General features: G+C 48.8%; 6 protein-coding genes across 6 annotated transcripts; 3 read left to right on the plus strand and 3 right to left on the minus strand.

The window, feature by feature from the left end:
- Positions 1-1,412: 1,412 nt before the first annotated feature.
- Positions 1,413-2,349, plus strand: CPAR01_12725 (isochorismatase; the record flags this gene model as incomplete). The annotated part of the gene is made up of 5 exons (XM_060496980.1): positions 1,413-1,482; positions 1,533-1,567; positions 1,623-1,770; positions 1,828-1,992; positions 2,051-2,349. 5 exons carry the CDS (start codon positions 1,413-1,415, stop codon positions 2,347-2,349), a joined length of 717 nt encoding a protein of 238 aa, XP_060344513.1.
- A 602-nt stretch (positions 2,350-2,951) lies between these two features.
- CPAR01_12726 (uncharacterized protein) lies at positions 2,952-3,419 on the minus strand (the record flags this gene model as incomplete). The annotated part of the gene is made up of 1 exon (XM_060496981.1): positions 2,952-3,419. The coding sequence occupies one exon, from the start codon at positions 3,417-3,419 to the stop codon at positions 2,952-2,954; it is 468 nt and encodes a 155-aa protein (XP_060344514.1).
- A 2,795-nt stretch (positions 3,420-6,214) lies between these two features.
- CPAR01_12727 (uncharacterized protein) lies at positions 6,215-7,071 on the minus strand (the record flags this gene model as incomplete). Its single annotated transcript, XM_060496982.1, has 2 exons — positions 6,215-6,574; positions 6,634-7,071. 2 exons carry the CDS (start codon positions 7,069-7,071, stop codon positions 6,215-6,217), a joined length of 798 nt encoding a protein of 265 aa, XP_060344515.1.
- A 1,253-nt stretch (positions 7,072-8,324) lies between these two features.
- Positions 8,325-9,925, plus strand: CPAR01_12728 (uncharacterized protein; the record flags this gene model as incomplete). Its single annotated transcript, XM_060496983.1, has 3 exons — positions 8,325-8,504; positions 8,552-9,672; positions 9,724-9,925. The coding sequence occupies 3 exons, from the start codon at positions 8,325-8,327 to the stop codon at positions 9,923-9,925; spliced, it is 1,503 nt and encodes a 500-aa protein (XP_060344516.1).
- A 1,065-nt stretch (positions 9,926-10,990) lies between these two features.
- Positions 10,991-12,101, minus strand: CPAR01_12729 (uncharacterized protein; the record flags this gene model as incomplete). The annotated part of the gene is made up of 2 exons (XM_060496984.1): positions 10,991-11,808; positions 11,867-12,101. The coding sequence occupies 2 exons, from the start codon at positions 12,099-12,101 to the stop codon at positions 10,991-10,993; spliced, it is 1,053 nt and encodes a 350-aa protein (XP_060344517.1).
- A 1,304-nt stretch (positions 12,102-13,405) lies between these two features.
- CPAR01_12730 (uncharacterized protein) lies at positions 13,406-15,407 on the plus strand (the record flags this gene model as incomplete). The annotated part of the gene is made up of 7 exons (XM_060496985.1): positions 13,406-13,657; positions 13,731-14,563; positions 14,619-14,848; positions 14,907-15,088; positions 15,146-15,175; positions 15,242-15,315; positions 15,371-15,407. The coding sequence occupies 7 exons, from the start codon at positions 13,406-13,408 to the stop codon at positions 15,405-15,407; spliced, it is 1,638 nt and encodes a 545-aa protein (XP_060344518.1).
- Positions 15,408-15,655: the final 248 nt, after the last annotated feature.

Below are 15,655 nucleotides of genomic sequence, written 5' to 3' on the forward strand. Positions count from 1 at the left end.
TCCCCCCTCCGCCCGTAGCTCATGTAATATATGGATCCGGACCCCCCGCGCGGGTGTGGAAGGGTTGAGACCCACAGTGGCTTCAGAGACGAGCGCTTGGTCAAAGTGCCGGCTTTCATGTTGGTGCACCCCGCGCGCCAATTTGTCAGGCTGACAACGATTGTTCAGGGCTATGGCGAATAACGACGAAGTCTCTTACGTTCTGCTGCAATCTTGAATCTACCGATTGCTTATCCTAATAATCCACAGGCTCTGTGGCTCAGCACTTTAGAATGATGCCATACACGGCGGATACTGTGCTTGGCATGATATTAGTCTTTTGCCGCAACTTTACACCCAAATCGTCTGCATAACAGAGAAATATCTCGAAGGAGCAAACCTGGGTCTTGGGTGCGCGATCAGCTAGCCTGGGTGATCTCCGGCACCCAGTCCCCAGAAATCGATCTTAAAAGAAGGAAGACAACTATGGAAGGTTCCGCGAAATGTATCAATCAAATCCTCTCGGACTCAATGGCATTTCAGTTGAGTTGTGGTGACAGCGCAGGTGAGTGTATTCTTGGCCAAAAACGAGAAAATAATCTTCATACGAAAACTTTGCGCTCTTGGTGGATAAGGTTGGCTGTTGATGGAACGCATCTTAACCTGTCTCTTCACGTGTCGTCTTGAATGGTTATCTTTGGAAAAGTCAGGTAGGCAGGAAAGGGTAGTGAATCAAGCCGGCCAGAATAGCATGCCTCTGCTTACATCTTGCCCATTTCTTCTCCTTGCAATTACTACCTTACGAATCAAAAAGATTTGCATGCTACACCTACATGTATATAGTGTGAAAAGATGCACTTATGAACATATCTATGTGGCTCCATATATGTATATCCACTTTATCTAGTTCATGTCTTGAGGATCCAAGTCTTGGCCCGTAAACTAGTCCGAGAAGTCTCGCCCTCGGAGTCCGTAGGGCCGCTTACATGATGGTTTCCCCATGGTTCATCGTGAAGGCGTATCGAATGAGAGTCCCATGGGATATGGCGAAAGCAGTGTGGGTCACACCGTCTAGCTGACTGACCCTAGCCTTCTTGGTAGCGTGTCATAATGAAAAATGCTTGCCCGCTATTTGCGTTGAGCCTAAATTTCCGTCTTACAAACTCAAGAATCAATGATGACAAAAGTTTTGGAAATGCAAGGATCCAAATGTGATTCCATTGCGTTTCTGGTCTATCGTGAGCAATGGGTAGCGCTAGGCTGACCTCAAGGAGGATTTAGTATATCACAATCGACGAAAGATTCTGTTCGTATAAATAGGTGGTTGCTTCCTGACATGAGCCGTAAAATTGTCAACGCACAGCATTCTCTTTACCTTCCCCAACGACACTTCAGAACGCTTTTCAAAATTAGGATCACAAACCGTCTATACAATGGCTCTACTGTCTTTCTGTAGCCTTCTGCTTCTGATCAGCGCTGTTTCCAGCTTTGCCAGAGCTGATGGTGAGAATTCTACGAACATTATTTTCTTGGCATGTGCTAATTCGAAGCAGCTGTCCCCTTCGAGAGGCTTAGTCAGAATGACTCGGTTCGTTCATTAGTAGTCAATGGGTTCTAGACCGCATTATTGATACATTGTACAGGTTCTCTTGATCGTCGACCACCAAGTTGGGCTGTTCAACTTGGCCCGAGACTTCGATGGCCAACTTTTCTACAGAAATGTGATTGCTCATGCAGCCCTCGGGAAGCTTTACGACCTACCGGTCATTATTACCACATCTCAGGAAGAAGGTTGAATCTGACTGTTACGAGGCTTCGGGTTTATCGACTGTTACTAACGAGTGGTAGGTCCTAATGGTCCTCTTCCAAAGGAGATCCTTGACATGTACCCGGACGTCCCTGTCATCAAGCGTCCCGGTGAGATCAATGCGTGGGACAATGCCGAATTCAGGGATGCCGTCAAGGCAACTGGTCGTAACCAGATGATCGTTGCCGGTATTGTGACCGATGTTTGTAAGTTTTTTCATAACTCTCAAGGTAAATACAGCGTTCTTACTGAATCATTGATCAGGCGTTACTTTCCTGTCTCTGTCTCTCCGTGAAGAAGGTTATAGCGTCTGGGCTAATGTCGAAGCATCTGGCACTACCTCAGAGCTTATCCGCGATGTATCCAACTCTCGCATGCAGGCAGCAGGTGTGCACCTAGCAGGTCTGTTCAGCATCGCAGCTGATCTTTTCAAAGATTGGCGCGGTCCTCCGGGTGTTGCGAAGATGTCGGATTGGTATACTCAGTATGCGCCGGCGTACCTTCTGAATGCGCAGCTTTTCAATGCAGCCATTGGGACTGCTGTGGGAGACGGCACCCGTTAAGAAAATGCTTGAGACCGCATCTTGAGCCACAATAAGTGCACTGCTACTTGTAATCAAGGTTCTACATCCTCAAAATCAGTGTAGCTAGTAGCTGGTCCAGAGCCGGAGTGGATTTGCTTCCTGTCATGCTTAGGTTGATAGAGACTTCCCGACCACAGTTATGTGTGGTCGCTTCTCACACAATCATAGACGCGCAATATTAACATGCCGTTCTGCATACGAAGACAACCTGGTCGTGAAGGTAACGAAAGACAAGGGTTCACCGGTAGACTTGGACGAAGAGTTTTGCTATTTGCACAAGCCGCAACTCGAGGCTGATTGACCTTACTAGCCTAGTCTCAACTTAATGAGAATGTGAAGTATTCCTTTCCTTCTCTGATCATTGATTTTAGAAACTATCTATGATCTACATGCATTCTAGACATTGCGTACGCAATTGATCGTCTCTTGCTGGCACTGGCCTATATGGAACGGAGACTCCGTTAAAAACAAACATCCAGCTGCTTAAACATCGTGGCTGAGTCGATAGGACTATCGTATCACTATCGTGTAATCAGGAGAACAGGCTGCTGATTATTCTATATCGCTATGTAGCCAGCACCTCAGACATCTAAATCCATGCCCTGTCGCGCAGCTTTCACATTGGTGTAAAGCGCGTTGAATCTCATGTAATTCTGAACATCATCGATGCCAACCACGAAGGGATTGGCTGCATCAGGCTGGCGATGACTTAGAAGGTCGGCTTGGAACAAGGCGTGGTTGGCAATTTGGTGGCTCGATATTAGCGTGTCAACGCCCTTCATCTTGACCACATTGCCAAGATGATTCTGGGACACAATCTTCTTCTCTCTATCAACCTTGGGTGCGGGGATGCCAGTGCCGCCATTCAAGCCAGCGATATGAGGAACGCCCTGTTCAAAGACGGGGAAGACGAGGGACAGGTTGCCAGGGGAATGACCAGGAGTGAGTATAGACATGAATGTGACGTTGCCGACAGTGAGCTCCTGTTTGTCGATGAGGATCTGGTCTCTCATAGGCGGTGTTGGAATTGCGCTGGCGAGAGCAGCCATGGATGTCTAGGCAGCCTCGGAAGCCCAAAGTGTGGTGTTAAAGGTGTCTTTGAGATATTTGGCGCCACCGTCATGGTCGACATGCTCACGGGTGATAATGCAGTGTTTGATATCAGACCCCTTGAAGCCGAACTTCTGAAGGCCGGGGATCAGTATGGCATTGATTTCTTCCGGGTTGTCGAGAGCATCGATCAGAACGATACCGTCGCCGGTATCATACACCCAGGCAGACACGAAGTTGTGACCGACAAAGGGAGCCGGTCAAATGGTGAGAACGGCTTGACAAACCCGGCGGGAAATCGGAATAGTGAAGGGTGCACCTGCTGAGTGATGCAGAAATCCTGGAAGTACTGATAGAGAGACCAGGTCTTGGCGAGATCAACGGCTTCGTTCAGGTATTTGGTAACGTTCTCGGCTTTTCCGTTTGGGAAGGTCGTTCTATTGAAGAACTGGTCCAAAGTCGCAATTTGCGCGCTCACAACGGACAAATAAAGGGTGAGACAATAGGCGAGAAGGTTAGGAATACTGTTACTAAACATATTGGAAGTTCAACGAGTTGCCGAGATTGAATGAGGATCGAACAAGAGTCAAACACCATGACGTTTTCAGCGGATTGTACGTTGAAGTGTACAATTTCACGTCAATGCCGGATGAAACGCTTGGATTCATACTCCGGTTGTCGGGTATGATGTTCTAGGCCCTGATGTAGATACTTGAGACGGTCAGATCACCCTTCGAATTTTCCTCACGGTGAACCCAGTTTTGTCCCAGGCAATTTAGCTTGGAGGGGCTACCGCACGCATTACAGGTGACACCTCGTCTAGACTCTCTTTTCAGAAAAGATGCATATGAACGATGGCATCTTGCCTCTCCACATGAGAGGCAGTGAGCTTGACGTTAAAGCCTCCTCAGCCTCCAATACCTATCCATAAATCCACGTTCGCTTTTCACCGCTATGCGAGATGTTTCGATGCCTCCATGTTGCCAACGCTTGCAAAGTCTGCATTAGACGCCGAAATTTAAAGCCCAACTCGTTATTACGTATCGAACGGAAATGATTTCTTTGTTGACTTGCAAGCCATACGTTTGGCTAGTTCGGTACCTGCTTCGATATTTCAAAGGTGGCGGAATGTCATTCATAGTGACGGATGCCAAGATCATGATCCTGGATTGTGTAATTAAAAAGTGTACCGTATCGTGTGATTTCCCTTGGAAGTCTGATCCCGTTAAGGTCGATCATTTGCGCCTGTAAAGCCGGAAAAAGACCACCACATGATCCTGGATAATCATTATCTGGCAAACGAATACTCTGTTCGACCAAATTTTACAGCCCCATATTCTCCTTTTTACGGACGAGTAACATGTCTATGTCTCTAACTCGGCGAAAAACTTCTGTATTCAACGGTCTAGGGACCCCTGATCAGGAATTTAGGGGGCGGGGAGACGACGCGTCATCTCTACAGGTATATGTAGGCATGACTCACAATATTCTTACTGATGGAAAGATCTGTCGTGATTGGTGACTAGAAACTTAAGCATCATTAGGACATCCAAATTTGACGGGAAATACCCGCCGTGGGGCATAGTCAAAGTCTAAGCGGATGCAATTCGACTCCGAACCCCTCACTCGGGCAAGGAGGGTGCTTCATCATCGGCGAGGCCTTCCTAGTTCAAATTGTTCTGTTCAGAACAGCTTTATTCAAGCTATGTCTGTATTTCGGGAGCGATGGCAATGGATTCGGTGATCATTCTTGATCTTATCTGAAGAATTTCCAGCAAAGATATCTAAAAGCAATTCTTACGGCGCAACATACTCAGTGCGTTAGGGCCTGCATGGCTCAAACAGTGTAAGACATGTTGACGCTACCATTATGCCCGCAGCTATCATAGGGGGCCAGTCTGCCAACGCTGTGGTCAGACTGACCACAACAGGAGAACTGTGCTGGACCAGCGCAGTGCATCAACCGCCCTGGTCCTCACACGGACAGCCCACATGAGTATCCAGCTCGGCTAGAGCGCGTATCCGGCGTGATTCAGTAAAAAGCAGTAAGGACATGCCGGGGACGGGCGCAGAGATCTAGGACCGAAAACGTCACATAATGATACACTCCTGATCCACAGCTCAACCATATACATCGTCCAGACAGGTGAACATATGTTCTCCAAGTCCACCTGCCACAATTACCGGGACAAAAAAACTTCCATCTTGTGAGTCAAAATTTCTCAATTCGAAAACCTTAACAAGCCACATAAGCCCAGATTACCGGGCAACTCCGTTTGCTCGGCCGCTGTCTAACGTCACCCGCCCTTAATTTCACTAGTGGACCAGAAAAGTGTGTCGTCCAAATGTGACTGAGCTCAGCGCGCGGTTACCAAAAAAGGACTAAATCGCTATACTCACTTTCGACATGACAGGGCCGACTGCAGTGGCAAGCGAATCGACTGGGGGGTCGCTCTTCACAGTATTTATAATTCGTCGGTCAGGGGCTGCGGCTAGGAACAGCGGAGAAACCGTGATATTCAGTTAAGAGTGAAAAGAAAGATCGGTAAGTACACTCCAACTCTGTGAATGTGTACAACGAATTTCGCACCATCTAGCAATCGTGTCAAAAGTGTCTGACCTCTTTGAATTCTTGTCACGTTTTTACTGAACCCCGCACGATTGACAAGCTCAATGCGTTCTATAACGGGGATCCTACGTACATGTAACATGTACTGATTGGAATTTCGTGTAAGAGGGAAAAAGATGCTGACGCTATTTACAACCTTCAGCGGTAGCATCAACCAATGGATTATTAGACAAAACCCCACCACTTCATGTCTTCATTGCCTTGTGTCGAAACGGGATGCCCGACACCCTGGGCGTAAATGCCTTCTAGCTTACTGCCCAAGACATACGTCGTCCATCCGCTGACAGGACTGTTGGCGAGCACTTGATCCGGGGCAGTGTCGTAACCAAGGACCGGGGCCCAGTTCGCAAGCGACTGATTAAATGTAGATGTACCAATGATGGTGTCCGCAGAGCCTAGATAGAGTTGAATGCTAGGGTAAGTGCCAGTATATCCTGGGTACTGATTCTTGATGTTCGCTGTGGAAGCAGCAGAATAGACGATAGCGCTTTTGAAGACGTCAGGGTAGGCTCCTGCCAAGGTAAACTACAGGTCGCATTATCAGAGGGCTCACGGAGTCCAATATTCAAGGCGACAAGACTCACTGCCATTGTGCCGCCGGAAGATACCCCAGAGACAAATACTTTGCTGGTATTAGCTTTGTATGTGCTGACCACGTAGGCAGCCATGCTAGCAATTGATTGACTTGCGCCACCACCGTTATGCAAAAGTGATTTGCTAGAGGTCGCATCCCATGCACCTTGAGGGGATTCTGGGTAAACGGCGATAAAGCCGTACTGCTCCGCCAGCGTTGCGTAAGGTGTGGATGCGAATTGCTGCTGAGCGTTGCCGGAAGCGCCGTGGAGTGTAAACACGACGCCAGGAGAGGCCGCGACTTTGGCTGGAACGTAGATGTACATGTTAAGGTTACCAGGGTTACTGCCAAAACTGGTGACCTGTGTTAGAGCAGCTCGCTTGTCAGTCGGTCCCGCCATTGACAGATTGCCAAGGAGGGTGAGTGCTAGAAGATTGAGAAGCCTCATTGCGAACACAGCACCTCTGATGATGAATGAGAATTAACAAGGACAAGATGGAAATTGTTCGGACTTTCGTTTGAGCAGGGAGTGAACGATCGATCTGTTGACGATCTTGTGCTGGGGGCCCTTATATAACAGAAGAAGTTAGGCGTTCAAGAACGCAAGCTCATTCTGAATTGCCGTGGCTCGAAGCACAACCGCCGAGTATGCTGGAGTCCGAGTGCGTCCCAAGCGTTTCTCAACTGGCTGGAGGTCAGGAAATTGTCATCGCCGCATGTGTTTGCCAATATGCAAACTAACAACAATCCTGATTATGGATGATCCATCTCAATAGAAAGGTGGCAGAACGCAAGGGGATTGCGGGGTGGATCGCGTTACGGAATAGCGTAAAACAAGGCGCTAGACTACGTTGAGAATATCCGAAGCATGACAACTTACTGAGCAAACAAAGCAGTACACGCGAAGAGGAAATTCTTGGTTTTGCTGGACGGAGGAGATCTCGACAACGGCGTTCCTCTTGTTAGAACAGACAATTGGAGGCTGCACGTCTTGAGAAGGGTAAAATTCGCCGGGTACTGGTACCCCGTTTTCTCGTGCCCAGCCGATCCTCAGTGGCCTTACCACCATGGGTCATGACAATGGAAGGGTTGGCCGAATTGTAATAGTCAAACAAGGGCTGGAAAAGGCAATGATGACAGCGAGGAGAACCCAGCAATGGCGCTAGTAAAATCGCTGTCATGCGACCTTGCTTGGGAACATCAAAAACTACCTAGCTATTGTTTGGACTTTGGAGAGGCCAGTGATAGAGCTTGGCTTTGGTCAGGATGAGATCGAGACCGAGGCCGTCGACAAAAGGCGGGTTCGGAAATTCTGAAAGTGGACTAGCCTCCCAGATATCCGATCGGCACAGTTGCGAATTGGTTTTCGGACAATTTGCATTACCAATCGAGGAATGTGCCACATTGGCATACCAGCTCTCACTCCCCACTCACCAGGATTGAGACGCGTCGTCTTGTGGACAGGAGGCTACGCCGAGTAAGGACCTAACCCAAGCTGCAAATTCGTAAATACGGGGTAGAACATAAGGGGTTATTGGATCCCAGATATTCTCACCCTTGATTACATTAAACTCGTGGTTCCTGCCCACTTTTGCTCGGCCCAATCTTGAACTTCATCCTAGTCGGGCCCGTGCTCTCATCGCGCCTCTTGTTCTCAAATTTCTGCCTGAGCTTTCGTCTACCCCCTCCTGTTTGACGACTATGACTACGAATATAGAAGATCACAAAAACGAGACCATCTCAGATACTAGTGTTGGTGGGAAGCCATCTATTGTTAACCTTGAGAGGGTTCCCAGCTCAGTGATGGGAAGTAGCCTGGAACTCGATGAGGAGACGAACAGAAAGTTGCTTCGAAAAATCGATCGAAAGTTGATGCCTGTTGTAAGTCATGGCCCTTTCCTTGTCACGGTTGAATCTAACTTTGTAAGCTCTGCTTCACTTATGCCCTTCAATACTACGACAAGGCTATCCTCAGCCAGGCCGCCATATTTGGCCTGAGACATGATCTAGAGCTCACCACCGGTCTCAAATACTCTTGGGTCTCTTTGATTTTCTATTTTGGATACATCGCAGGCACTTATCCAATTTCGTTCCTCGCCCAACGGTACCCGATGCGAATTGTCTGCACGGCTATCTGCGTAGCCTGGTCTTTCGTCATTCTCTGCACGCCCGCTTGTACATCCTATTCAGGACTCCTTGTCAACCGTTTCATGCTTGGTCTCATCGAGGCAGGTGTATCTCCCATCTTCATGCTTGTCGTGGGCCTCTGGTACACCCACTCAGAGCAGATATCACGATCCAGCTGGTGGTATTCTTGCAGCGGCGGATCTCTTCTTGTCTCACCTCTTATCAATTACGGACTCGGCCATATCAAGGGAGGTGCACTCAACTCTTGGCAATGGATGTATATCATTGCCGGTCTCGCCACCCTAGCTTGGGGTATCGCTCTCTGGTGGCTGTTTCCCGACAGCCCTCAGAATGCCAAGGGGTTCACAGAAGCCGAGCGCCGCCTTCTTCTCGAGCGAGTCCGACAGAACAATGCTGGTGCCGAAGACAAGCAGTTCAAGCCCTATCAATTCCGAGAAGCCTTGCTGGACTATCGAATGTGGGGCATAATTGTCTTGTCTACTGTGTCTTGCACTGGCTCCGGCGCCGTGACGACTTTCGGGACCGTTGTGTTCAAGGACATGGGTTTCGACGTCTTTACATCTCTACTGCTCAATCTTCCTATTGGTGCTCTGGCCTTTATTTGTATCCTCAGTTCAGGTTATATTGGCAGAAGAGTTCCCAACTCTAGGCTCTACGTTGTTATAGGAGCATGTGTTCCTGTCATCTTGGGTTGTTCCTTGATCTGGCAACTTCCAGACTCCAACAGAGCAGGTCGTATCCTTGGCTTCTACCTTATCAACTTCTTCTCGTCCGCATGGGTTCAGTGTATTGGCCTGGGCACGTCCAACGTTGCTGGACACACCAAGAAAGCTGTGTATGCTGCCGGGACGTTTATAGGCTATTCTCTCGGGAACATCATTGGCCCTCTCATGTTTGACGCGTAAGTACATCAGCATACCACGTCTGACCGTACGCATGCTAATCGTCATAGAAAATTTGCACCGCGCTACGACGAATCATTCACAGGAATCATGATCTGCTTTGCGGTCTGTGTCTTTGTTGCTATCACGCTCCGATGGGCACTCGACCGAGAGAACAAGAGGCGCGACAGATTCCACGGTCCACCGGAGCTGTCTCACGGTTTGCAAGACTGGACGGATCGGGAGAACGAATCCTTCAGATATAATCTTTAGTTTGTGGCGAACAATGGAATGTACTCGGAAGAGATATCAGAGCTACAAGAAGAATGAGGCTTGCTTCAAAGTTTAGTGATAACTCATTTTCTCCGTGTGAGGTAATTCAGTATGCGGAATCCTGCTTTCACGCTACCACACCTGCGAAAAAACAACGACACCGCTGCACTGAACTTGATTGCAATCACAACTGCGACGGGAGTACTGAGCAACTAAGGTACTTGGCACTTACTTACGTAAGTACGTACTCATAGGGTTAAGTGCGCCAAGTGGTCCAGGCGGAGGTGCAGGGTGGGGTTAGTTTAAGCTTAACTCAAAGTCTCTGATTGGCCGGTGAGGCGAATCATTGTCTGGATAAGTAGTCAAACAGTACTGCCCTGGTAACTTGGTAAAGCTCAAGACCAGTAAACTTTCTTGTCATCTCCTCATGCATTTGCGTACATTTATGATAATATCATAGAGCTTTTGTCATAGTGGTGCAAGATGCAATTCATGACGAAGGGGTTAAGGAGATCGATTTCGTCTAATGTAAATAATGCAGCCTGATTGTTTTGTATTCGCCAAATTCGGAAGGCAGGTTAACCTGATTTCTTCATTTCTCACCTGGATATCTCGGCTAACGAAAATGCGTAACGGAAATTCGAGACGTATACCTGAGCGGTTATCAGAATAAGCAATAGCTATGACTATATAGTCGAGAAACACCAACGACAGACTAGATTTGGCTCCTACATCATTTAAGCGAGGTTGATCGACGAGGAGCTTCACATAAATAGACTCCATTGTATCGGACAATTCTGATGCATGAGAACAACAGGGTTTGTGTTTGAATCATGTCATAGTGCTTAAATGGCAGTTTAAAGACAAGAGCCAGCTCTAGAGAAATGTAAGACCTTCCGTTCGACCGTCGCTTCGCCCGACATACTCTCGCCCGTAGAGTACTCAACAAGAACTACCCAAACCACCCAGAAGCACGGCCCAGGGAAAGCATCGGCCTGTGACTAGCGTATCCCCAAAAGGCATATGTTTATGGCTGTCTAGTAGCGCTTTTACCCAAGAGCGGCTCTAGACAATCATGGTCTTGACCCATCTTCGACGTGCCAAGGTCAAGCTCACCGCAGGTGTCGACACTGGAGCCAAGGTGGTAGGTTGAGCGACTGTAGCCACAGGCACAGAAGTCGCATTCACGGCCTCGACTACAGCTGCTCCGCCGTTCATCATCTCCAAGCTTGTATGATAGTCGCTCGTCCCGTTGTCAGGGTCCTGATCAGTAGGGGTGCAGCTAGAATCAGCCGCAACAGATCCGTGCTCACCGCTGATGAACTGGCCATCTTCGTAACCACCACCGCCGGACGCGAGCATGTTCTCGGCAGCATCTTTGTACCAGCCGTTGATGAAGTCGCCGTGGAAGCAGTATCCGTTGCCTGAGGCGCTGCCGCACGACAGCTGAAAGGGAGCGTCGCCTCTCCAGCCGTCGGGCACGACAGCTTTGGTGTTGTACCGGGCAGCATAGCGAAGCTGGGGGATCGCCTTCATGCCCTCAGGACACTTGTTGGATTCGTTGCTCCAGTCGTACGCAGCGAGGTTGTCCGGGTTGACACAGTTGGGAAAGCGAAGCGAGACCTGCAAGTGCTGGTCGCAAGTGCTGGTGGGAAATTTGGCGATATCAGATTCACGCACGTCCGATCCTTCACAGAACCACTCCAATCCGTTGGAAGGGTGATCAGCCTCGGATTGGGTCTGCGCAGACGCGTTGCCGGAGATCATGGCGAAATCCTGGGGGATGGCGATCTCGGCGAAGGCATTGGTGTAATAGGTACTGAAGCGGAAGACAGGCACCTCAGTGAAGGTGTCACCATCGACGTAGTACAGTGTGGGGACCCCTGGCAGTCGGGTCAGATGCAAAGAAGCAAGATCAAGGTAAATTGCTGTCATACGTACAGTAAACGGACAAGTCGTTGGCATTCTGGCCGCTATAGCAGCCTTTCTGCAGGTCAGCCGAGGTGGGGAGAATATTGGTGACCGCGTCGCTGCCGAAGAAGGTGTGCATATGCGAAGTATAGGTGCCTGGAACGACAATTGGATCAACGTTCTTGTTCATGAATGGCTCATGGTGAAGTTCGGTCCAAGCTGCAGACAGACTGACGCCGGCGAGGAGAGATAGTATGGAACGCATGTTGATGAAAGAAGGAGAGAGATAGATAACAAGTTTGTAAGAAATGATTGTCCGATAGCCGATCACGACTAGGAAACTTGATCAACGAATGACTTTGTGGAAGAAAGGAGTGAAACACATGGCTGTACAAACAAGAATGGATTGGCAGGTAGACATTACTTCTGGATAGCAGCTCTGATCAGACTCTTATATGTCCTGTAGCCAACGCATGGTGATGCTTTCGAGAATTCTCTGTGTGTCCGAGATACTAAAGTAGACTAGGATTGGAGCCCCATTCGGCGGAGTAGCTACGTATGTATGCGTGCTCCTAAACTCCACGTGTGGATACTCGTCTGATTCCAAGTTCAGGACTTCGTCCAGATGTCGGTCGGGATGACCAGGCCAGCCTAGTCTGGTTTCAGATCTAGGAAGCCAAGATTTCTTGCAAGCGGCAGCTGAACCCCATGCGCCTAGCTCGACGTGCCGGAACTTCTGTTCTGTAGACTTTAGTAGTAGCATTGGCACTGGTCCAGCGAGGCTAAATGATTGTGAAAATAGAACCAGTATGTCGATCTAGCAGTCCCATATACGTCGAGAAAGAATCCTCGAATGACATTCTCTCCAGCGAATGCAAGGAAATCTAAGCTTTCTGGGAAGTTGTGTTTCTGTCCTTGCTTTGAAATAACGCACCCAGTACCCTGAAGCCAGATGCCTCCAGCTTGCTGTACCGAACATATGTCGTAGAACCACTGCTGAGACTGCCTGTTCTGCAGTGGAATTATAGTTGACCACTTCGGCTTGGTCTCCAAGTCACGCATTGGAGGCGGATGTACTTTTGTACTGGCAAGGGATGTGATTACGCAAAACAAGCACGAGACAATGATTGCCGTTCTGGACCCAAATCTGCCACTATCTATTGGGGACCGCGGTATGATAGGTGTGGTGACGTGCTAGGCGCTAAACCCCATTGATAATATCCGAGTATCCGAGGTAATTTCACATTCCACAGTTTGAAGTACTCGAAGACTCGCTTTCTTGCGGCACGAAATGGAGACTAGTGTCAGGTAATGCTGTCCGATAGATAAAGATATATCCGTGGGAACTACTCTATTCTCGTAATATCCGAAGACAACGCTCTACGCAACGCAGAAACCAATATCCTGTTCCGGACCTTCAGAATGAGTTTGGTGAGATGTATTCTCTGAGACCAAATACACTCCAAATAACAAGCTGCCTCACCTAAGATCTGCTGCCCATCATCAGCTGCCTTTCCTCATTCCCCTTCTTCCTCAATTGTGAACGGGCCAGCCATCATAAATCTGACGATGCGACGCTTTCTGCGCTCATCAACGCGCTCCGTTGCGCAGTGGTTGAGAGCACACCCGACGGGACTAGCTCCTGCGGGAGACCTTTGTCGCCCCATACCAATCTTCTCTTCGTCTACCGGGGCATTCACTGGAATTTTGATCGGAACTATAGGATCTGCCCTGTGGTTTGCAGAAGGCACAGAAGGGCCTCGGTGTGATTTCCAGGCACTGCAGGCTAGAAGCTATGCCAGTCCAGCATCTACAAGGAAAGTATGTTTTGACTTCTACAACACCTCATTAACGTGGCTTATTGCATTTTGAGAGACTAAGGATGTACCATTAGGGAATCGCACAAATTCGCCAAGAACTCGGAGACGCTTCGGTGAGCACGGACGAAGACGATATAGAAGAGCACGGATATTCAGAGTGGTCAACATCCAACTCATCCGTCAGGCCGAAAGCTGTCGTGCGCCCAACGAGTACGCAGGATGTGGCCAGTATAGTCAAGATTTGTTCCCACTACAGAATCCCAATGGTACCATACGGCGCGGGTTCCAGTGTAGAGGGCAACTTTTCCTCCACACACCCCGGGGTCTGCATTGACTTATCCCTTATGGACAAGATTGTGGAGTTTCACCCAGACGACTTGGATGTGACTGTGCAGGCTGGCGTAAACTGGACTCAACTTAACGAAAGCAATGAACTTAAGGCGAGTGGGTTGTTCTTGCCTCTCGATCCTAGCCCAACGGCACAGATTGGTGGCATGATTGCAACGAACTGTAGTGGAACCAATGCCATGAGATATGGTACGATGAAGGACTATGTTCTAAATTTGACTATTGTACTAGCGGACGGCTCTATCATCAAGACCAGGCGTCGGCCGCGCAAGACTTCGGCTGGTTACAACCTGAACGGCCTATTTACCGGATCCGAAGGCACACTTGGAATTATCACGGAGGCAACCCTAAAACTAGCGGTTGTACCATCTGACTACAGTGTGGCAACCGCTACATTTTTAACCGTAAAGGATGCTGCGGACGCGGCGTCCAAGATGATTCGCAAAGGCATCAACCTCGCCGCTTGCGAACTGATGGATGATGAACAGATGAAAGTCATAAACAAGAGCGGTGGGGTGGGAGGAAAGATGTGGGAAGAGTTACCGACTCTGTTTCTCAAGTTCGTGGTTCTTCACACCCGATCACAGTTATTTCAAACTGACGAAGCACACTAGGTTTTCAGGTTCGCAACAAAACATCGAGGACAGTGTCCGGTTGGCAAAGAGCGCCAGTACTTCTTCCAAGTGCCAGACATTTCTCTCTGCGAAGAAGAAAGAAGACATGGACTCTTTGTGGTCCGCGCGCAAACAAGCTCTTTGGGCTTGCCTTGCTGCCCGCCCGGAGGGTACGGAAATCTGGTCCACCGATGTAGCAGTTCCAATCTCACGTATGGCACAAATGATAGGTAGCGTACCAAATTCGCCTGTCTCAATTTTGGCATGCAAAGCTGACGCGTATCGAAGAGGAATCCAAAAACGATGCAATGCAGATGGGCCTCTTCTCCAGCGTACTTGGTCACGTTGGTGACGGCAACTTCCATCAGATGATCATGTATGATCCGAAGAGACCATCGGACGTGGCGAACGTGAAGGGCTTCATAAATGGAATGATGCAAAAAGCTTTGGAGATGGAAGGAACTGTGTCGGTAAGACGTCGGACAATTGTTGTGTCTGAAATTTGTTCAGCTCTGATACGCAAACAGGGCGAACATGGCATCGGCATTGGGAAGAAGGTATGTCGGCGCGCACTCATGGAATTCCAACGACACATGATGAAGTGATACTAAAAGCCGCCGTAGCATTGCTTACTTGAAGAATTGGGCTCTGATACAATTGGGGTAATGAAGGCTATCAAAGGTCGCTTGGATCCTCAGTGAGTTACGCAAAGTATGAGTTGTTGCAACGCCTTTGCTGACATGAAAATCTAGCTGGCTCATGAATCCTGGGAAGATATTTGATGAATAAAGTTGGAAGTTGGCTCCTCTGAAACCACGTGTGACATACTTAGACTTCCTAGAGCGCAATGAGAGGTCGTTCCTTTGAGAGTGCTTCGGTCGCTGGGCTGAGTCATCTGGCTGTGACGAATAGTCAGCGTTGAAATAGTCCCATGAATCGTATTCCATCGTTCTAGCTTTCTCTGGGTAGGAATGTTTGAGGATGAGTGCTGGTTTGAAGGCTTTTTCAAGGCCATTGGGACGCGTCTTTCCAACCAG

Source organism: Colletotrichum paranaense, assembly GCF_030867605.1.
Source record: "Colletotrichum paranaense strain IMI 384185 chromosome Unknown Scaffold_11.1, whole genome shotgun sequence".
Classification (NCBI taxonomy): Eukaryota; Fungi; Ascomycota; class Sordariomycetes; order Glomerellales; family Glomerellaceae; genus Colletotrichum; species Colletotrichum paranaense.